General features: G+C 41.0%; 1 protein-coding gene across 4 annotated transcripts in view; it reads left to right on the top strand.

The window, feature by feature from the left end:
• osbpl8 (oxysterol binding protein-like 8) overlaps positions 1 to 24,206 on the top strand; it is an 88,649-nt gene that overhangs the window by 14,738 nt on the left and 49,705 nt on the right. For all 4 annotated transcript variants that reach the window (XM_053343956.1, XM_053343953.1, XM_053343954.1 and 1 more), the window contains exon 2: positions 11,688 to 11,785. In XM_053343956.1, the coding sequence (XP_053199931.1) occupies positions 11,741 to 11,785 (45 nt within the window). In that variant the 5' untranslated portion in view covers positions 11,688 to 11,740. The remainder of the gene's footprint in view (positions 1 to 11,687; positions 11,786 to 24,206) is intronic.

The following is a 24,206-nucleotide window of genomic DNA, read 5'->3' as shown; positions in this document are numbered from 1 at the left end:
CTGACCTCTTAGCTTGCAGATTTCAACTCAGTCCTTTTGAGTTTCAGTGATTTCTAAGGTTACTTTTAAAAGTTAAGCTCTAAACCTAAATAGATTGAATAAAGAACATTTGATTGGCAGATTCAAGACTGAAAGGAGATTGAGTAAGGGGATTCATTACTGGATTCAACTTGGACAAAAAGCCCAATTGCAAAGCCTCAAAAGAACTGGCACTTCTGTCTGAAACGAGATCTATTCATGACACACAATGCATTGCTGTCCTATTTTTAGACATTCTTCAATAATCTTAAGTCACTTTGCTTACAGAAAAGATATTACACCATAGAGAAGACACACAGGCAACGATACTTTATTTGAAGTGTTTCAGCTCCGCGTGTGTGTGTGTGTTTGTGTAGCACAAGCTCCATCGAGGTCACACCAGCGTTGACTCACATCAGTGAAGGCTCATACAGTATGTGGAGCACACTCTTCTTCTGTTCTCCACCCGTCACAAACACTGACATTCACTCACACACACACACACACACACACACACACACAGAGGGAGCTCTCACTGCTGCTCCGCCGCAGACACCGGCAGCCCTGCAGCACTAGCCTACATTTCAGAGGAGGAGGGAGAGGGAAAATATGGTGATGTCATCCCTATGTCTCTCTCCCTTTCTCTCTCTCTCTCTCTCTCTCTCTCTCTCTCTGTCTCTCTGTCTCTCTCTCTCTCTCTCTCTCTCTCTGTCTCTCTCTCTCTCGGCGGTGAATGTAATGGTGCTTTCTGCTGCCTGAGCTGCATGAGGTAGGTCCTTCACTCACCCCACCATCCTCTCATCTCTCACACACACACACACACACACACACACACACACACACTCACATGCGTTCGCCACGTTCGTCCGGTACCCTCCCACGCTTCTGCTTTAGCGTTTGTTTTTTTTACGTTTATATTTACCTATACCTCAATCTGAACTGATGTTGTGTGTTTGTGCTCCTGCGTGTGTGAAGTAGTCTCACTCTTGTGGCTTGTTTTGGGGTGTGTGTGTATAGGAGGGCTGCTAACTGATGCTAATACACTGAGGTCACATCAGATGTTAGCAGCTCAGAATATGCACGCTGTTTAGATTGCAGATAGCCGTTGTCCAGTCAGACGATGCATATTTTTTTCTGAAAAGGTCAATCCCGGGTCACAGGAATATCAGCTGTGACTCTAAACCTTTGCACTCGTCACTTCCTTTTGATGTCAACAGATCTTTAGGCGACAGTTGCATCTTTAGAGTGTGCCGGTATCTCAACCTCGCATCTTTTTCCTCCTTGTTTCCCCCGATGTGCAAGAGATGTCACACACAAGCACGTATTTGTTCAGGCTCGGGCTGCGTGCGTCACACATTTTTCACCGTGCTGTAGCTCTGTTCTCTCTTTGCTTTTTTGTGCTCTTCCCGTTCGCTTACGGTCAATTAAAAAGCCAAGCAGCAGCTGCAGTGTCTCAACTATAAGGGGATTGAACACTCTGAGGTCACCACAGTCTCCTTGACACCACAGGAGTTCAGTCCTCCTCCTCTTCCTCCTCCTCCTCCTCCTCCTCCTTATCAGCATTCTCATCACCACGTCGCTCTGGCGGATCTGATAGATAGATGTAAGTGAGCGCTGAGTCACCTTGTTGCGTTTTTTAAGCGTAATATGATTTTAATTGTACAAGGTGATACACTTGCTGCTGCTGCTGTTATAGATTTCATTCTACTACATCAGAAAGAGTGAGCTATAAGAGAGAAAAGAGGTTTGCTGTGATGTGATGTGGGAAATGTAGCTGTCAGAGAAAGAAACATGTGGAACCGATAATGATACTCATTATGTAATTGTGGATCAGGCTTATTTACATGATAATAGCCTTGTCTTTAGTTGAGGAGCTATTTTCTGTGCTCTATTTGGCTCTGCAGAATGTCACGTAGCAGCAAGGTAACAAGCTGTAACACCGTGCATGTGGTGAGATTGAATCTGTATCAGCTGATCAGCGTCCAGCAGCGGAGTGGCAGATGTCGTAGCAGGTAACGGAGCAGAGAAGGAACTAAAAACTAATAAATCTCTGGCATGACATTATTGAAATGATAAAAAGGAGGCTGGTGGTATTCTTATTGTTTGTCATTGTTGTCAGGACTCATAAAAAGACCAACACTGACAATGAAATGATCCTATTAACACATTATTGCCTGATAGCTTCTTATTGCTTTGTGTCGTAGAGCTCCATAAAACTATCGCTCCTCGATGAGCCTTACAGTCGCACTGGGAGACATTTTACACTGCACACAGCCTTTAAACTGCCTCAACTGAAGTTTGTGGAACTATTCAACCTGGAGCAAGCTGTATTGACTGCGTGTCATTAAGGCTGTATTAAAGCAACCTGTAGGCGGCCACAACATATACACTAAACCAGTCGAAAAAGTGAACTACACTGACCTGAAATGTAATAAAAGATAGAGTTAATAAAAGGCTAGACTAAAAACTAGATTAAAGAGGATTAAAAAGAAAAGAAATAAAATTGATGAGATAAAAAAATATAGGATAATATAATAAAATAACAAAAATAAGCAGAATCAAATTTAAAAACATCAAAACAAATAGAATAAAAAGTCTATAAATCATTCTTAATCAACAGAAGGGTAAGCTGGTAGGACATAATTTAAAGTCACGGCCCTCACTTCATTTTGATACAGTCACACATTCACCGTCCCGCTGCCATAAATACCCTCCAGCTCTTTCAGGTAATTACGCAGCCCTTTAAAACTAATTTAATGAAAAAATGTGTCATGTGGGTTTCTTTTTTTTTTTTTTTCTCCCAGAGATTTATGCCTCCAGCTGGAAACAAACAAGCTCGAGGCCAAGAGCCACAGGCAGGCAGAGGAAGTCGGAAAGTATTGAGAGACAGATTAAGAGTGTGCTCAGAAAGAACTGACGGCCTTAAAAAGACGCAGCCCGTCATTCATTTTAATAAGGTCACTCATGGGTGCAGCAGGGCTCCAGAAAAAATGCAGGGTCATCTTGCTGTCCAATCATACATGCAGCACATACACTAAGCGGTGTTTTGGCATCTGATAAGCCCAACTGCATTATATTTCATTGTCTCATTGACTCCCTCCTTTGCATTTTTTTAAACACTAGGCAGTTTTTGGTCAGAACACCACCAATGGATTTTGGTCATTTCTAGGCTTTACGCCAATCTGATCGGCTATATCGGATTGGCCGATATTTAGCATTTTATGCAATTTGTGAGATCGGCTGTAATGTCTTGATGTGCTGATCCGATCAATGTCGTCATGTTGTCCCATTGCATATATTTCAGATGGCTTGTGTTTTATCTGTCTCATTTACTCCGAAGAAGTTCCACACCACCGTCATGTTTGTTTGAATCCGACAGTTAGTTTTGAGCCCTGTCACGATGTGACGGACAATAAAGTGTTTTGAATCTTGAATCATTAGCTGTCGGATACGGTCTATGATTCAGACAAACATGTCGGTGGTGTGGGCAGACAGATAAAACACAAGCTATTTGCAATCTGTGCAACACTAAAGTACCGCGTGGGGGAAGCATCTGCAAAATGTTTCAACTCCACAAATGTACCTGAATAGAGAACACGAGGAGGAGCATGCCGAGTTTAAGAAACAGATCGTGGACAAACAAGATGTGATCGGATCGGTGATCGGTTTATTTAAACTCACTAATCGGTGATCGGCCCCAAAACTCCTGATCATGTAAAGCCTAGTCATTTCATAGGTAAATACAGAAAACCGTTAGCTTTAAAGTGGCCTCTAGACAAACAGACTTGGCAGAAATGGAAGATAATATCTATACGTATGATTTAACTAGTGTATAATCACCTGGAAATAAGAATCATTGTGTTTTCGTTACCTTAGAATGAGCTCTACATATCTACACACGGAGCGGGTCCTCTTCCATCATCCACCATGTTGCACTGCCATGTTTCTACAGTAGCCCAGAACAGACAAACTAAGCACTGGCTCTAGAGAGGACCTTTTGCATTTTTTCTCAAGTTTCGCAGCCACCGGTAGGTTCCCTTACACGTTTGGAAGGGGAGGGTTGGTTGCAATCTGAGTCCAACACACTGGACCTTGAACCTTTTGAAACTTCTGCCTTTGTCGGTGCGTCCTTAGCTTTTGCTTCTATCATTTAGGCATCAGTGTTGTTAGGTCTCTGGACAGCTGCAGCTATAAAAGGAATCTGGCATCAGCAACACATATCATTTCATCTGTGGAATATGATTGGATTAGAAGTCCAGTCCCGTCCAGCACAAACCAAACACTGTGCCAGGCAGACTTTCGGAGGGCGCCCAACACCTCCTCTCAAAGACGGGGTGAAACAACACTTCTTTAAGATAAAGAAGGGAAATAACCGTGGCTATGTTCAACAGTGCTGCTACTTATCTCTGGTTGCTGAGATTTGGCATAGTTCAAGCCAAAGCAAGGCTCCCAAGTGACAGTTTCTTATGTAATTTCTGCTTTATTGCATAGTTTCATTGACCCCCGTCCAGATGCATAAGACTTAATCCTGGCTTCAGGAGTGGTTGCCAGATCACTTTTACATGTACTGCATTACTGTTACATCAAGTCTATTCCTCAACCATAGAATGCATTTGTAACTGTTTGGTCTTGCATCATCTTCTCACATTGAAATTGGTCCTGCTTTGTTTCTACAGCTACAGCTACAGTTACAGATTGCCGTACACTTCCTTCAACGTTTCTACATTTCTATACTCGTGGGATAAAAAAAAGAAAAGAGGAAAAAAAGCAATTTGTCATCTGGTGAAACAGCGTTGGATACTCAGGGGTCTGCCATGGCAATCCTCTGCCTCTGCTTACATGGTTGATTAATATTCCTCACTCCCTGACCTACATGGATTAATTCTGTTTAAAGATGCCCCCCCGCCACCACCCACCCCCCCACCCCCGAGCACAGCAGCAAACTGGGACAGGCAGAAGAAGAGGCATTGGGCCAAGCAACTTACATTTAACATTTCAACTATCTCTTTTGTCTTGTTTTTTTTAATAAATATTTACATAGAGTATTTCTAAAACCCACCCTGACAAGCTGACATTTCTAGTCTAGCCTCATGTTTGATCTGGGAAAATTACATGAAAATTACACCAAGCCCGCTTGAGCTGTTTTTACTTTTAAAAAAGTGATGCTCAATTCAGAGCTCTGCTGTTTGAATATGTGTGTAAATGAGCTAGAAGCAGTAAAGCAATAATGATGGAACTACATACAGTACAACAAGGAATAGAACCCTGAGTGACTTACTTTGACTTACAGTTAGTGTGCATTTTTGTATTCCTGTTCTCCTTGTACTTGTTTCCCAATCCAGATTGTCCAGTCTACAGTAATAGATCATGGGTTTGAAGGCTTATCATACCAGAACACTGCATAGGGTTTTTTAACAACTCTCAGATAAGATTTACAACTCTGGAAGCCATGCACAGCTGCAGTCATTTTGTCTTTTTGTCTCAATGTAAATTGTAGACTACAAAATTCATTGTTCTTGGACAATGAATCTTCATGACTTGAATGGCAGTCATATGTTTCCTCTAGCACCACCATGGGGTGTTGGACTTAGAGTGAAATGTCATAACTACTGCATTCTCCTGATTTGATATTCATGTTCTCTCAGAATTGTGATACCCATATGACTTTTCATGTACTACCATCATCATCCAACATTCCCATAAGCCCCAGTTGTACTTTGTGATTAATGCTAATGGTTGAAATACACCAGGCACGGACCAGGCGCGAAAAAGTGTTTAAAAATGATGAAAAAGAAATACTTCATTGTACCAGAAGCGATGTGACGCAGCACATACACTGTGTATACTAAGCACAGCCTTGTAGAGCTGCTAGCATGGCTGTAGACTCTTGTCGTTGTCAAGTTACAGTATTGAGTCATTCACCTTGAGGCAGGGATAGATGTATGTGGTAGCTCTGCCCTTCCTCCTCACAGCTGATAACATTCAACCCCATAACTCCTCAGTCAGCTTGATGTGACTTGATGAAACATGGACCGTTTGCACAATTGTAGTTCACTTCCTTTGGTTCAGACTGAAGGAGAAAACCATCAATCGTTTCCTTGTAGCTCTCCTCCAGTTCATGTTCATACTGGCTTTATACAACTGAAGAAAAAGCTGTACACACGTTACACAGACTGACTGTTAACTGAACAGTTTGGGGGCCGTCATCCTGTATCATCAGATAAAAAGTAGATGGACACACAAGTGGAACTGAAATCACACAGCACTTTAATGCTTCTTCTGTGTTTATTGATGTTCTCTGGTGTCACAAAGAAATAAGCGATTATGGGTATTATTAGGATTATTAGTCCGTTAATCTTCTGCATATGGAAAAATGACAAACGGCAGACACAGGCAGAAAAAGGGGGCCGTCTAGTACAGCGACATTATAGGGGATTACCACGGGATTGCTATGTCATGCACTTTTTAAAAGACTTCATAAACGAGCAGAACACACTGCAGTTTTAACTTCTTCTGACTGTCTGAGCGATCAGGTGAAATACTTGCACTGTGTGCTGATTCGCAGACCATGGTCATCAAATGATTTGCATAAATATAAACATTGCTTATACAGATACCCGCAGGAGCTAGGCCCGAGGCTCGACTGTTCAGCATGAGTGGAGGCAACAAGGGTGTCAAAACAGCAGACAGTCAGCAAAGCACTGGTGATATTTAATGTGTTTTTACAGCACATTTACTGGAGCTTCACTTTCACTTTCTTTTTTGCCCCTGTAGCAACTTCTACTAGCTGCACCGTGATAGAACTTATTTGACTAATAACTGACCATGCACACACAGCACTGTAAAATGTGTGTGGCCCACAATAAGGCAGACATCAATGGAATGTCAGGCTTTGCATAAAATTCAGCATGTGCTCAGTCTCACAAACTGATGTTATATTATATGGAAGAAAAACATGTACCTAATTTAAAGGGAATCATTTTTAGCTGTTAACATCGCAACAAACTTTAATTTTCTGGAGCAAACAGTGTCTATCATTTATAATATTGAAAAAGGCTTTGCTGTGAGATATTCCCAGTGGAGATGATCTTAAAATGAAGCAGGAGTGGAGACAATCAAGGCCTTGTTCAGAAATATCAAGAGTGGCCGGCACTTGCCTCAAGGATTGATGATGAAGGAGAGACTGAATCATCAGATAGGAACAAAGAAATAACAGTGTGTTTGGTAGTTCTGTGGTGGAAATCTGAAGTGGGGGAAAGATCAAGGACCAAAAGGCAACATTGTTGCTGCCCTTGCCCAACCTTCAGCAGATCTCCACACTGAAAAACAATCATCATAGTGTTCAAATAATAGTGAGCGGCCCTTTTGTTCCAGTCCACTCTAATCATCTGCAAAACCAAAAGTAATTTCAGTCATATTTTGTTTTGGTAAACTTTATATAAACATACTTTACACGCTTCATATTTTGTAGTATTGGTAATGTTTCTATCTTGTTCAGCCCAAATGAAAAGAGATCTACCATAATAATTACACAGTTATTATAACTGGAATTACACCATAACTGCTCTGCAATTTTCACCTTCAAAACTGTTGAGAGTAAAAAATGACAGGGTTTGTATGTATTTTTCTGAAAGTGTATTCAAAGTGAGAAAGTACAAAAGGTAATCAGCAGTTGGTCTTAACTAGAATCAAGACCCAGAAGGAAATGACAATGGAGGTTAGTTGTATTTAACGCTGGTGATTTTGTGTCAGAGCAGAAACCTTTTTTGCATTCATTATACTGGTATTGTCTCACAAAGCAACCATTTATTAACCTTTGTCTTGGTGTTCAGAAACAGCTTGTAGTAAGAGAATCAGATCCATACATTTGTTTTACTGTAGCACCTGTTTAGAAAGATGGATATAGCTCGAGGTAGACCTTCCTTGTGAATTTTTCACAGACTGACATTATGAGGCTCTCTATTTAAACTCTTCTACCTCTTCAAACTATTTTTAACTACTGCCTCCAGAGGTGCAAGTAAATATATCTGCATCACATACAGTCAATAATGGCAACAAAAAATGGCAACAGCATTCAGATGATTGTGAAAACATCACCTGATACATCAATGATGCACTGATTTATGCCTTGTTTAGCACAACATGATATGGCCATTTACTCTACTTAAAAATCCAATAATGGGTGGAAAGTTTATAGTGATGTATTATTATATTCCCACAAATGCAGTGGACTATAAATAGGAAGATTTGTCAACTGGAGACACCCCTTAGCCTCAAACTTTTACTCTGAACACAATTTTATTTGAGCCGTTTTGGGAACAAATACATTATGTGTTCTTTAATTCCATTTAACAAATAAATAAACCTCTCAGTGTGCGACTGGCGTTCCCTGTTGAACGATGCGGTGTGTCAGATTCCCCGTTGTTCTGTTTGGGCTCTGCGGAGAAACCCCCCAGCCGGTGTTTCCTGCTTCGTTTTGGAGCCGCTGCCAAACCACAAGTTTAGGATTCCCTGCGCGTTCGCCCTCTTATCTTTGGCAGAGATTCATCGCTTTCAGCTCACAGACTGAGACAGATGTGCCAACTTGTGTGAAGTGGCAGTGTCAGTAAAGTGTAGGAATAAATGAAGACACAAAGTTAACTGTGTGGTTTGGCTATCATTGGCTTCTCCATTGTTTAAAATACTTAAGACTCCTAAACGCCTGGAACTAGAGTTGGCACAGTGGTATTAATTAGGCGCAATTAGGTATCAAATGTTAATTTTATTCATAGACCAAGGGAAAAACACATCTTTAAAGTTCAATAGGCTTCGGTTGCAGTTTTGGGTAGATGGCAATGCTGAGGCAACCCTTACTAGAAAACAATAATGATGCAGGGTTTTGCCAATAGTAAGGTCTTGGTACAGCCTTTTTTAAAACCTGTCACCAGGCCGATAGCACTTCATATCAACATATTAAAAAATTCTGCCAACCCACTCCCATACATTCACTGTGGTCTTATATCTTGATCTGTGTTATTTTCCCACCTCTGCTGTGTGGCCACTGCTCCAGGCTGTGACTCACCAACCGATTGCTAAAGCTGGTTTGGAGAAAAGAGTGGAAAGCATCCGTCTCGTTGTGACAGGTCCTTGAGAGCGGAGGCCAGATGATGTGTGTGTGTGTGTGTGTGTGTGTGCCGGCTGAAGCCAAGTGGCTGTCGGAGCACCGGAGCGTTACATTAGCAGAATGACTAGTGGAAGCTTTTTTGAGACCGTCTCATTGTCAGGATGTCCTCCTGTCTGCAGTCTGAGGAAGTATTTGACTCATAAGAGCCTCCTAAAGCCGCTTCCTTCCTGCTACCTTCCTTCAGCTTGCTTTTTGGTATTTTTTACTCAGGAAGCTCATGAACTAATATTGGAAAGAGCTCTCTACCTGTTCCCTAAATGCCTCTATAAATAAAACCTCTGAAGAGCAAATATACCACAAAATATGTGTTTAACGAGTTTTAGGGGAACTATGATGGATTATAATTCCTCCCTGGAATCGCCTTCGAGTACTAAAACAATTTTATAAGGGTTTTTGTTGCGTGGAAGAGAGAATTTCAGAGAAATGATCAATGATTTGAAACTCAACAAAATAGATCCTGTAGGAACCCTGCACTATTTTGAATCCTTCCACTCCTTATTTTCTTTTATCACTGGTCTGTGGCCATCATGATTTGAACTTGAGAGAGGCCTCGCCATGTCCCCCGCAAAGCATCTATGGCACTGTTTCAAAGCTCTGATTAGTCTGGATGAGATTGCCCTTCTCGTGGATCAAATTACTGGTCCCGGCGCGGTGGATAAAGGCAGGCAGGGGCAAATCAAATTATGTATTTTCATCCCTTTTTTAAGGCTGGAAAACAACATACCAGGCACACAACACAACACCACAATGTTGTTTAATAAATTGATGTACTTTTTGAGATCAGACCATGTAGTGGAATATCTGGGTTGGGTGGTATGAAAGAAAATGAACTCTTACCTTCAGTTAGGCTCTTATTAAGGCCATTCCAATTCCAATTCCAACAATTCATTTAGGCTACACAAACTAAATCCCTGTTTGTGAGGTGTGTGGTCATATGACCTTTGGATCGTCACCGTCAACACTCGGGTCATGATACCAAACCTTTCTCAAGTAACCTCTCGGCCTCTGCATCCCCCATGTTGGTGGATCAGGTGTAATCTCAGGTGGGGCCACAGGGCTCACACCATGTTAAAATACTCCTACAAAACAGCAATCAGCATAAGTGGCCGCCTGCTATCATGTTGAAAGCATTTTTAGGACAGCCACGTGTCGGCAAGCAGCTGCTCCACCCAAAATAATCTCCCCGAAAGCATAGTGTAATAAACAGATGGTGCCACTTTTTTTTTTTTGCTGATAGAGAGGACCAGTATAGAGGTGCTAGGGCCAAACCGCATTGTCTCACCTGGCAAGACTTGGAGTGAAACTTAACATATATGTGTTATTATTATGAAAAATGAATCTGCAGCCATTTGGCAGGCTGTTTTTTTTTTTCATTCTCATTTGGTGGAAAAGGAGATGAGTCTGTGTGTGTGGGCGACCAGGATATAAACCATATGTGTGCAGAGTGTGATGTCACATCCACAAGTGTAATTCATTTGGTGTCATGGCCCTGAATAATGTAAAATTAGATGTCACATCATTCTCCTGTTGACTCGCCAGGACACTCTGAGCTCCTGTGAGTCAGTCGCAGAACATATCGTACAATTTTCTCAATGTTTAATTATTGTTTCCATTTTTTTCCCTCACACACTATACCGCAGTTGAACTTTGTCACACTGTTTCGTTTAGAAGAACTTTCTTTTGATCTGCACAGTCTAGTTTTTCATATCTGGGAGCAGGCAGGTGGTCAAACTGATTTTACCGTTCCTATAACATCCCATACTAAGTACACAAGGCATTTGATTCATAAAGCAACCTACACCAGGGTGCTATCTCTGACGCCCCCTTGAGTAACTCCACCGTCTGGTCTAGCGGAGCGGCTAAGTGGAAGCCAGCTGAAACCTTCCCTGGATGGATAAAGGTTAAAAACAGTGCCATGCTCCAGCACTTCTATAGGGAAAACAAGCTGAGGGTAGAAATAAAATAAAAAAAAGAGAGATTGAAAGAATGAATTTTTCAGTACTCTCTGGGGAAGGGAACTGACAGGCTAGCTGATCCTTCATCCTTCCCACTGCTTGCTCTAGAAACAGGCTGTTTGTTGAAAGACTTGAATCTACAGCATCTTTGTTTGGGTGGAAAAAGGCAGAGGAGGATGGTGAGCAGGTTGCTGCAGAATTTTAGTGTACAATGACATAAATAAAAGCTTCTGTACTTTAAATAGCCAATGCAGTTTCTTCTAAACCTTGACAGATGTGTATGAATGATGCTGCATAAAACTAATCTTGGAAACTAATCTTCCCACATTGGGTTAAAGGGCACTTTGAAAAATGTGGCTCTATTCCAAACCCAAAAAACAACTGTTTTCAAGCCAACTCCAAGGCTTAGAGGATTGAATTTTTTAACACACTGAACACTTAAAACCTGCAAATGATGAAGTGAAGGCCATTTTATGCATCGTTTCCTGTGAGACAGAAGTTACAGTACATTATTTTACTGCTGTGGTAACACGTCGCCTCTCTCCTGACAGATATGCAGTCGTCAGAGCAGCGCTGACAGGCCAGACTCTGGTTTAACACTGCCATGGAGTCCTCCTCTGAGTCCCAGCAGGAACCTGAGAAAACTTTGGTGAGTCAAAACAACACATATTTGTACTGTTCATTCCAAAACAGTCTAACACATACTTCCATTTTTAAAAGTTTTGCTGTTTTTTAAAGAGGTAAATGGAATAAAACTTAAAAATATATGGTGCATTTTATGTTTTGCAATGATCTACTGTTTATTCTGTCTATACACACATACATGAATGAATCATATGTAGCACATATTCTTTAGGCTCTAGCTAAAGGCAAGCAAGTATTCTTCAACCCACTTTCCCATCCTCTCTCCTTATCTGTTAGACACTGATGGTTATCCTTAATTATTGTTGGTCTTTAATCAACATCATTATATAGCCTTAAGTCGGAAAGGCTTCCTGTTTCCCGTTGGCATCTGTGACGGGTTGCCTGCTCTAGAAGCACACTGCCTGAACCTTAATGATTACCCTAAGGTGCTAATATTGCTAACCTGCCACAGGCTTGTCAGGCTAACCGATGCAGACACTGCACTTTGCTGCATGTAATTAAACTGTGTGTGTGTGTGTGTGTGTGTGTGTGTGTGTGTGTGTGTGTGTGTGTGTGTGTGTGTGTGTGTGTGTGTGTGTGTGTGTGTGTGTGTGTGTGTGTGTGTGTGTGTCAAGATGAGACAAGCAAACAGTCACTTTGCAGACAATTAAAGGTCACACAGTGTTATAATGTTGTTGACATCCTCTTTCCTAGAAACTGATGAAATAAAAAGGCTGCTACATATGAAAAGCACTTTGTCTTGCACTGTAATCTAAAGTTAATGTTGTGGCAACTTCCTTTTTTGGTATTGCAGGTTATAGCGCTCTACTAGAGGCAAACGACTTTAATTTCAGTATCATTAAATGTGTGAATGACAAAAAGGATGAATGCTGGAATTATGAAATCATGTGAATAAAAGATATGGTAAGAATGTCAAAGACAGACATATACATACACGATTGCATCATCTGCATAAAAAATGATATTAGAAGTCGTGATTGTGAAAAATAAGGAACCCAGCACAGAACCTTGTGGTTCCCTTTAGTTATTTCAGGTGAGTGATCTTGTTGTAGAAACTCAACATATTTTAATGTGACCCAGCAAGGATAGGAAGCAGTGGTGAGTCCAGTCAGCACACAAACGCACACATATACACTCATAAAAATACCACTTCCCTCCTCTCAGCTACCACAATTCTGATTCATTTGACCTGAAGCATAATCCACAGTAGCCATTTTTGCAACGAACAAGAGGGCAATTATAACTGCAGATAGTTAGGGTGATAACAACATTGGCCATATCTTCCACAGGCCTCCACACACAATGAGACACAATGGGATTGCATGGGAGCAGTGCTGAAAGTCCTTTCCGACTTTTTTTTGAGTCTTGCTTAGAGTGGAAGGGAGTTTTAATAACTCTGGAGCTCTGTTATTATAGTGTGAGCTAATTTCTCACCCTGCCTTCTCCAGAGTCTACTTTAGCAGCTGGATAATTAAACAGCAGATACAGACATTAGTTTGAAAGCCATGTCTTTTGTATTTACAGTTTATTTGAAATGCTTTCTTTCAAATTGAAAAGAATTCCACAAATGTGTACTTCCCTGCAATTTTAGCAATAAACCTCCTTTGTGGATGCTCCAGGGCAGCGTGTTATCACTCGATCACACATTATGAGCGACCGCAGTGCCAATATGGTGTGAGACATAGACCGCGGGACGTATTGTGCCGCTGGCATGTCCCACTGTTTGCTGAAAGGGCCCGTCGGTAGAGAGTACAGCTACCGACACGAAATGAAAAGCCTCTGGGAAGCACGCCAGGTGTCTGCCGCTTCTCCCCTCGCTCTGACATCCTCACAGTCGGGAGACTCTTCAGGAAGGTTGATGGCAGCCAGCCGCCCTTCCTGATTCACCACCATTCAGTCTGCTGTCATATTGCATTGTACATACTTTAATGAGAGTGCTGGTGACCTGCTGTTCAGAATAGGCAGCAGTGAAAAGGCACATAGGCAACCATTATGCACTGGGACAATGGATGTGAGGTAGCTTAGAGGTAAGAGAATAGGATCTGTAACTAGGACTTGAAATGCCCTTTGGCAAGGCACTTCAACCCTATTTGTTCCACAGGGGCATTACAGTTGCCAACAGTGCAAGGATTGGTTGTGCTTGGAAGCTTCCAGCTGTGAGCAAACGGCAAGATATTACTTGGATGAGATAAGCTTAATTTTCTTTCATAAAAGTTTAAAAATATTGATGCAATCTCACAAACAAGATAGCTACACTTTCCCACGGGTGCAAATACATCCCCTGCCATTAATTGGTATGCATAAAACACAATAAGGCCCATGATGCCTCTAGATGGCTCATGATCGGGTCTTCATATCCCAGAATCCCCAAACACCAGTCAGTCCTACACGGCACAGTACACTATACCTAAAGCTACAGGAAATGGTACAGAGTTTGAAAGTTTGCCATTAAAAAGAATGAGATAAAGGATTCTGTCCAAAGTGTACATATTTCTTGTTTATTGCAGAAAAGTACCTGTATCGACAGTCTGCAGAGACCAAGATTACTTTGATAATAAAAATTGATAAAATGGTAAAACCCAGTTAATGGACTCTTTCCATGCTCTTCTGGAAGCCCTTTGTTATTCAGTGAATCATAAATATGAAAAATCTAAATCAATATGAAATTTGCTGAGTCTTAAGTTTCCCAATATGCATGGAGTCAGGTATATTCTGAGAGCACTTTGTAGCTACATTAGTGGTGATAGCAATATGATCTAGCTGTCCATCACTCAGGTCTAGACTGGAATATCTCAACAACTGTTAGATGGATTGCCTTGAAATTTGTTACAGATATCTACGATCCCCAGAGGATAAATCCACAGAAAAAACATTGACTTTTTTTTTCAAAGAGACCAAGATACATAAGCAATCACTGCACATCTTGTAGTAGGAGTATTTTAATAAGATAGAAATTTAAAAATGTCAACAGATCCTTTTAATCTTGGTTCTGCTGTTTAAAACATATTTGTAGGCTGCAAGAAACCAGAGGAAGTGAAAAATGGCACTCAGGGAGTGAGAAACAGAGACTGTGTCAACTTCAGTTCTTCTGTGTTCAGACTCAGGATGCCGTTGACAGAGCTGAGCTGACAGCACGGGCTGATGAGACACATTCTCACCACTAAAGCAAAACGCGTTCAAGTAAACAGGAAAAAGCGAGCTTAAATCCTCCACGGCTTTAGCTTGGCCACAGACTTGGAAAAACTGCAAATGAAAGGGAAAAGAAATGTGCACTAACTTTTGACAAAGTGAACTTCAGATGATGTGGGGGCAGTTGCCGATTGCAGCATTCAGGTTTTAAAGCTTCTGAGAAACTGAGAGAGAGAGCGTCTCCTGCCTGCCAAGATTTGCCCTGTCCTCCCCTGATGGAGATACGGTCTCTTTGCTGGTACCGCAGTGGTGGGTGGACTTTCAAATTGAGGGCAGTAATCAAGAATTTATTGACACAGAGAATGAAAAAAGGCAGAGGCATGTTGCATCACATAGATTAGATAATTGGTGGAAATGGTGAGTGGTGTGTGTTCCCCTTACAGATGCAGCCATTAAAGTATTGCTTTTTACTATAGGGCGCCTATAGGAATGATTACAAAGACATGTTGCTCTCTGTGAATCAATGAGCGCATATTGATGTCCAGGGGTGACACTGATGAAGGTCATACAGCTAAAAAACATTTAGATTTCTAGTCCAGTGTAAATAAAGGGACTTCGGGTCAAAGAGTGCACTCCTCTCATGACGAGGCACCCAATTTTCTGACCACAGTGGAAAATCTACATGTAAATCAATGAGTAGATGAACCATGAGTAGCCAGTTCCTATGGTTCCAGGAGGATGATTTATATTGTATGTAAGCTCATGGTGTTCTGCTGGCTTCAGCCCGGAGACGTGAGCGGAGTGGCAACCATCCTCACAATAATACAGTAGAAACTATTATATATGCCCCGCTTTCTACAAATATATCCTGTAGCTATCATCTGTCGGCACTGTATACAGCCCCATATATATATACTTATACATATACATATACAGAGGTTGAAGCCATTCAAGCATGCATAGATTTATCTTCCAATGACTGCAAAGTACATACGTCATGTCCTACAGTAGCTGTAGTATAATATAGTCTTTGTGATGTTCATCTCTTAAGGGTGAAAGAAAGTGTAGCAGTGATTCAGAAAGAACAGAAACATGTATATAATTCTGGTTCTATGAATATGAGTGAGATGTACCAGATACTGGATTAAAATACTATGAAATAAGGCTGAGTGACATGGCAAAAATGATATATCATGAAACTGAAAATTGTGACTTTGTGTTTGTTTCATTGCTTTAAATAATGACTTAAATGATATTGTATATTGTTGGGTTCAGACACCTGGTTTTAAGCCTCTTTGGTGTATGAACAGGGGAAATGCACATAATGAAGCTGAAAGTAGGGGGGGGGCTGTGGCTCAGGAAGTAGAATGGTCGTCCACTAATCTGAAAATCGGCAGTTTGATTCCTGGCTCCTCCAGTCCACATTTTGATATGTCCTTGGGCAAGACGCTTAACCCTAAAATTGCTCCCAATGGGTGTATGAATGTGTGAGTGAATATGATTTGTAGGGTAAAAGCTCTCAAGTGGTTGAAAGGCTGGAAAAGTGCTACGGAGGTGCTGCATTATTATACGTGAGACCTACCGTTCCACCCCTAATAAGTACAGTCCATTTACCATTTACCAGTTTCAGAGGTGTTTCTCTTGGTGCCACGTTATTAGTTTCAGTGGATGTGTCTAATTACTGAACTTTGCGTGTTGGCTTTCTGTACACATAACCTGTATGTTTCATGTTGGACTGAAAGCAGCCCCTTGTTACCTTGTTTATTACCTAGTTTAACCACAGTAGCTCTTTGAATTTAAGGTGGAGGTGGTTTCTGCACTTCCTCAGAGGAAGCAGATAGAGCACTGACAAATACAACAGTTACAATCAGAAGGCCAAGCAGTGTTTGACTGGAATTCTAATAGGAAAGTAATTAAGGTTTTTGAGTTATTTGGATGCAACATTGGCAGCTTTGTATGAAAGACTGGGAAACTGGGAGTATGCGGAGTAGATTTATATATGGACTAGATGTGTGACTTAACAGTTTTACTGGCATTTTAAAGCAGGGGAAGTTGTGATATAGCAATAAACACCCTTCAATACTATTTAAGAAGGCTTCTTCTTTCTAAATAACTGAGTTGCAACATTTTCTCAAGAGAAACAAACAAATGGAAAACCAAATTCACATCATGCACTACAACACCAGACCAGAGTCACTACCGTAAATGGGTGCTTTGTTGTTCCGTCTTCTTAAGGAAAACATTGTCAAAGTCAGACTGAATCACACTCAGCAGGAGTTTCCTGCCTGCAGCTGAGCTCTTTGGTCTAATTAAAATAGCCAGTGTTCCATTGCAAATGAGCTTTACATGTGCTGGGTGTTGTTGGTTTGGTTGAGTCTGTTACTTTGTGGCTCAACTGTGAAGGAAGTTCTGGCTTGTTTGACTTCCTCTGCAACCACAGTACAGTTTCAGAGAAACAAGCCTTTTTTATTTTTTTTAATCCAGAGGCAAATCATTCCTCTCATCTAACCCCATGATGTGAATCATGGTCATCTCCCTCAGCAGACTAGATGTAGACTCTTCCATTACAATTGCTCTTTTGTAGGCCTGTTAAGAAACATTTAGCCCATTTCCTCAATCAGGACAGAACATCACATTTTCATGTGCGCCACTCCTCCGAACATCTGTGAAAGACGGTTTCTAGAACATGAAACAGCAAATATCTTCAAAATAAAAGATCTGCATAGTTAAACTTGACTCATTTGCATGTGATCGGTGCCTTATCCAACCAGTCTCTTATAGTTAATGTAAATGAGGCATGTAGAATGCTAAAAATAAGGACAGAGCTGTCATAATTCTCCTGTACATTAGGGGAATTAATGCATGATTATACTATTATATTATCATTATATCAGTGGTATAAAATTATCTTCAAATGACAATAATATTATCATGACAGACCTACTGTCAGCACACTCATCAGTCTTGTTTCCAGGCAGAGCAGACACTGGACTTCTGGACTTGCATCCCTTAAGTTTCCAGCAGTGTTCATTTTGACAGCAAATTCTGATTTAGGTTTAGTCATAGCTTTTTGACTGCAGTCTTAGTCATCTTAATTATTTTAGTTTCCGTCTAGTTTTAGTTGACTAAATATCATACGATTTTTTAGTTGATTAGATTTCCTTAAAATTGTAATTTCTGATGCATCCTAAAAGCATATCCAAGGACAAGAAACAGTGGAGAACAAATGATCAGGTTTTGTTAGTGTTATGTGTTATTCAAATGTTTCTTTAGAATTTCAAATTCATTCTGTGTGTGTGTGTGTGTGTGTGTGTGTGTGTGTGTGTGTGTGTGTGTGTGTGTGTGTGTGTGTGTGTGTGTGTGTGTGTGTGTGTGTGTGTGTGTGTGTGTGTGTGTGTGTGTGTGTGTGTGTGTGTACACATACACATACATATTCTGTTTTTCTTCCAATCATATACAAATAAAAGGAACCTCATAGAAAAATAAAGAAGAACATGGCCTTGCTTTTTTGCAGGAGAACTTACAAAATAACAGTAGTGAGCATTACTCCTATTCTCCCCGAACAATTAGACACACTCTGTCACCATCACAAGAAAAACAGTCCTCATCTTCAGTCTTTGTGACCAGTAATCCTGCGCTCTCAATCCATTTAGCTATGCCCTCCTCGTTGGTATGCTGCTCTTTAGAATCACTTTTATACTTAGAAGAGCAGTTTGAACTATTCTGCCTGGATGCATTAGCTTTATTTGCACTCAGCGGTTCATCCTTGTCATTAGAGCTCTTCTGTAACTGTGAAGTTGAATAAGAGAGTAAAAAAAAAAGTTGTGATATTTCTCGTACTTCTTTTAACCTCTCGTCTCTCACTCATACATGTGTGCACTCAAAGAATCGTACATTTCTGCTACTTCCTCCCATCATTAACGATCTTAGATTAGCAACTCAGGCTTATTCACTGGTCTAATCATTGCAGGATATATTTGCATGAGAAACTAAATCTGTCAAAGCAAACTGGGTCTTTGAAGTCTCTCCAAGGAGACAAAAAAAAGGGATGTGAAACGTTAAATGTTCACACTGTCATGCATTCACAGTTCTTTTCTGTTATCTCTAAATCATATTTGAAGCTGGTAAATTTGATTAGCACCAATACAAGGCTGCGGTCTAATAGTACTGTTGAACTGTATTTTTCCCATCGCCTATCCTTTTCATCTTAATTGCAGTGCAGAGGACTCATAAAAACGTCAAAGCGATGTGAAATGTAAACGTACCAGACCTCCGGTTCACCTCGCCCACCGAGGCTTGAATGCGTCGTCGATGAGGCGCGCGTCTGGTCGTCTTTTACTTTTATTGAGCGAACATTTAATTTAGCGTGTTGCCACGACTACAAACACACATCTTTGAATCTGTGATGTGCGGGAAAACAGCAGAGCAGAAGGAGAGTGTGTTAGAGCTCACGTTATTGGCGGACGCGTCGTCGTTTTTTTTTCCTTCCACGATGGAGATTGGCTCGGCCTCTTTGGTGTATCGGTGCAGAAGGACCTCTAGGTCAATAAGAGCATGAGGAAGAGCCGTGCGGTTCCAGCGGCTGGCCTCTAGGGCATACACACAGCTCTGGTTTGCTCCAATAACTGCTTCAATGCACTTCACTCCAATTGTGGCTTTCACTTCAGCCCTTTTTTTTTATAAACAACCACGTCCTACTTCCTTGTTTTTGTGGTCATGCGGTGTTTTTGTGAGCTCGTGCGTCAGATGATGTTTGTCTGAAAAGCACATTTAGTTTTTTTTTTTTTTTAAAAGACTTGTGTTGAATGTAGATGCCTGACAGGAGTTTTCTAATGCATAGTGAAGAGAAGAAGATAAAGCACGGGCGGATGGATTTGATAGAAAGAGTGGAAGTGAAAAAGCTCCGAGGCCAAAGAGAGCGCTGAAGAGGGGTAAACAAATGCCTGTGATGTAACAAATTGACAAGAAGAAGGACGAAGAAGAAAATCGAAGAAGGCTCCGAGTGATGAGAAGAAGTTAAGAGAGGGAGAAGCACTCATCGGACAGAAAGAGAGATAGATAGAAGGAGGAGAGAGAGGCTGAAATTCTGTTGCATGCTTGCCTTGTCTCCTCCCTTCAATGTTCAGTGTGTGTGTGTGTGTGTGTGTATGTGTGACTGTGGGAGAGAGAGACGAGGCTGAGCTCAGTGGCTCGCTGTACCAGGTTTAGTCCGACCACGACGGAGTAGCAGCGACAGGCTCGCCTCGTTCCGACCAACACGGTACGCATTTCCCTCCATCTCTGTCATTTAACCTTAACCACCGTCTGCTCTCACAACGGGCTCAAACAGGAGTGGGAGTGGGTGCTTTACACTGTATGTCAGTCTGAAGTAGATCATACTGTGTGTTCAGCTGCATTTGATGACAATAAGATGTAGACCTTTTTTAAACATTTTAACATTTGACGATAGGAAATAAATGTTACGTGTTTGTTGTAGAGTCAAAAAAAAAAGTTTTGCTTCAGGCTTCTCCTCTCTGTGACTCCACTCAAACAGCCTGTTGTTGGCTCAGTGTGTTGCCACTGCTGAATGAAGAAGGGCTACGTGTACAGCTAACACACATCATGCTCTTTCTATTAGCATAAAGAGAGAGAGAGACAGAGAGAGGGAGAGAGTTGTACAGTTGTATTGGATCCTACAAGTGACCTCACAGTGCTTCTTGCATTTATCTGAAGCGGGAAGGCTGCTGCAGACTGATAGCTGATAGTCAAAGCATGTATCTAATCATGGAGGGGGGGGGGGGGGGGGGTAATGACAGAGAGAGAACGGGGGTTTGTTTCTAGTTACAGAAGAAGGAGACTTAGAAACACGATCGCTCCTTAATGCAACTCTCCCAATTAAAAAAAACCCCAATGAGGCTTTTGGGCTTTTTTATTTTTTTTTTTTAAACACAATGAAGAGCTTTTACTTTCTATTTAGCACTCACATAAATGAACTACAAGTGCAGTAATCAGGATTCTTAATGGCTACATAAATGTCTGAGCATGTGCATGAGAGCAGATTAACCAATTATCTGCTGTTACAGCGCCTGTTAAAAGCACGGCAGCCAATCACTTTGCATCTAATATTGCATTTGTTAACGTTTAACATTGTGTTCTACGCTGATGTTAAGTAGTGATATGACATAATGAGGGCTGCATTTAAATATAAAGAGTCTTTTGAGGAAATGTGCATCCTAGAATAAATAAGTCTAATCATATCAGGCTCTTAGATGATTTAGTTACCGTGGCTTCAGTTGGGATTGTTTGAGCTACTGATTGCTCAACAGATTTGTGGTTATATGAGACGTGCTCGTTGTTGAAGTGTCTGCGGGAAGAAGAAGCATGACAGTCAGTGCATTCTTGATTCAATGCTCAGTTTTTGCTGTCTTTTCAAAAAAATTTCGAGCACGCCATGTGAGAAAAGTTTTTTCAAACTTGAGCTGATACTAAAAGGTGACATGAAAAAACTGCAGAGTACTGAGCCGTCACTTATTTATCTCATTCACAGGCTTTTCTTTTCTTCCTCTCTCTCTATCTCTATCTCTCTCTCTCTCTCTCTCTCTCTCTCTCTCTCTCTCTGTCTCTCTATCTCTCTATCTCTCTCTCTCTATCTCTATCTCTATCTCTCTCTCTATCTCTATCTCTCTCTCTCTCTCTCTCTCTTATGCTTTATTGGCATGACATTGTGGATCAAACATGTTGTCAGGGCAAAAAAAAATCTAAGAATAAAAGAAAAGAGAACTAAGAAGAAACAAAAGAAAGTAAAAAGACTGTTACATTGAGCCATGTCTTGCTTTGTGACATGCAGTAACAACTCCCTCACATCATCTCTCTCTCTCTCTCTCTCTCTCTCTCTCTCTCTCTCATTCTCTCATTCTCTCAGCTGCTGGGCTTGACACACAGCATTCACACATGAGAATAAAACAACACAGATTTGTCCTGTTGTTCTTTGTCTATACTGCTGCATTTGTTAGATGTAATTAATTAGTAAGGCGGAGAAATGCAGAGGAGGAAAATATAACAGAACTACGAGCATCAACGCAGTGAAACAACCAGAAACGTATTTCTGCTCACTCATGCTCTTGTCTTTTTAAAACTGAGTACGGTCGACAACAAAGCCTAACTTTTACCATCATCAAACGAATGTCTCTCTTCTTCTCTCATGGTCGGGTTGTACAGCTCTGATCTCTGCCTGTGTTCACGATGGTGACACGTACAATCTCTCCTTCTGCTGCACAGCTTGCTGATTTCACGCTCTTTTTTTTTTTTTTTCAAATTGGCACTAAATTGAACCCTGCACTTCTTGGTTCCTCATGGTCATACACCTGCTAGGTTTGAAATTGATGGGATGAACAGATGCCAAGATACACACATACAAATACTTAAATACACACATTCCTTCCTTTTTATAGTTGGATGCAGTTATGTAACACAAGATTTCCAGGAACGTCAGTTAAAAGAGTCCGTTGCAGTAGTGTTTGCTAAAGCTGCCGGGTGCAGACAGCTGGGTTGGAGTGTAATCAGATTGATAGAAGTAGTCTAGGCTTGTTTTAATTCATTGTGAACAACTGCTGGAGGCTGGAGATTGGCTCCATGCCCCACAAGAAGAGTCATTTTAAACAGCTTGTAAATGGTATTAACTGATTATTACATTCAAATCACTGAAACACCTTGGTGTGATTTATATAAAGTCATCATACATTCTATATTTGCTAAAGCTTACATATTATTTTCTAGTCATTATGATTATATGAAATGCTACAAGTACACTGAATAACATTTATTCCTCAAATCTACAGAGAAATATAATTAAAGTTATAATCTCTGGTTGATTTTGGTGACACCTGTGGCTCCTGGTGGTAATGCTAAGAATTCCCAGAGTTCTGTTTAAATGATAAATAAAATGATAAATTTATTCATCACTGGGGACAAGAAACATGCTCATACATCCTGACTTTAACAGGTTTTTTTCTCTTCTGTGGTCGTTCATCCATAATGAAAGGAAATTCTGTAGCTATACTTGTACTGATGCAAATTTCTCCTCCTCAAAATACCTGGAACTGGCTTTTCTACTGTTACACATGAAGTCATTTAAATTAAGTACGGGAATGGTGGATTCTGCCACTGACATTAAAAACTGATCCACAGAAAGGAGTGTAAATGCATTTAATGGCTATAGCAAGATAATTAAAAAATACAGTTGTGCAGAGTATTAGAATTAGAAAAGATCTTTCTCAGACTGCAGTATAAGTGTTCAAAAGGAAAGGATATAAGACCCATAGATATTTCAACACTTAACACATTCTTATTAGGAAACAGCATCTTATGAGTTAACACCCGCTATTCCTGTCAAGAGTCTTCATGTGAAACTGCAACTCCAGCTATTAAAAAGTATAAACATATTTGCTTGACACTCCAGCTATCTGAGTCATCAAACAGCAGTCGAGCTCACATCTGAGTCATGTTCAGACTGGGCCAAATTTCGTACTCTTCTGCTCTGCCTTTAATCGGCTGTTATAAGGCTCATTCCCTCTTCAGTTTCAGGTACTGAAGTGTATTTAATTACACTATTTCAAAGCTCCTTGAATGAAATCAAATCACAAAATGACATTTGACCTCACTTAATTGAAGTATAGTGCCAATATCGCAACCAGCCTTCCTCTTAAGAACAACTACCCTGTCACCTCCACGCTGTCCCCGAGCCTCCAACCCCCTGCAGGGATGAAATGGAGACTCCTCTGTGTGAGGCCCATGTACCCCCTGCACCAGCTCCCCTGATATGAAGACAGACATGCTGAAATGCTGCGGCCTGATTAAATTCTCTCTCTAGCCTGTGTGAGGTTGAGGTGTCGAGCAGATACCCCCCCCTGCCCCCCCACACAGCTCCATCATGAAAGATGAAACACAGCCCAGCTAAGTATATCCAAAAATCAACATTTCTTAATCTGCTTTCTTCCTGGCCGCCTGTGAGGTGACATCATCAGGTTTCATGTTAGCAATGGTGAGAGGAGAGGAGGTGGATGGGGGAAAAAAATCCATCAGGACTGCTCCTGTTTGCGCAAGTTTCGGGAATTTGCCGAGAATTAAGTTATATGGATTTCCGATTGATTTCCCTTCTGTCCTCCTCCACCCTCAACTGTAGCAGAAGCTCATTACTTTACATTTAACTGTAGCTTAGCACCCATATTTTGGCATTTATCTTCTGTCCATATCTTGAGTAATTTGAAGTATATAATATCCTCTACCATAAACTGCACAGAGTCCCATTTATAAACACT

This window comes from Scomber japonicus, chromosome 23 (genome assembly GCF_027409825.1).
Source record: "Scomber japonicus isolate fScoJap1 chromosome 23, fScoJap1.pri, whole genome shotgun sequence".
NCBI classification, from domain to species: domain Eukaryota; kingdom Metazoa; phylum Chordata; class Actinopteri; order Scombriformes; family Scombridae; genus Scomber; species Scomber japonicus.
The sequence above is the reverse complement of the archived record's forward strand: the minus strand, read 5'-3'. Positions and strand labels throughout refer to the sequence as shown.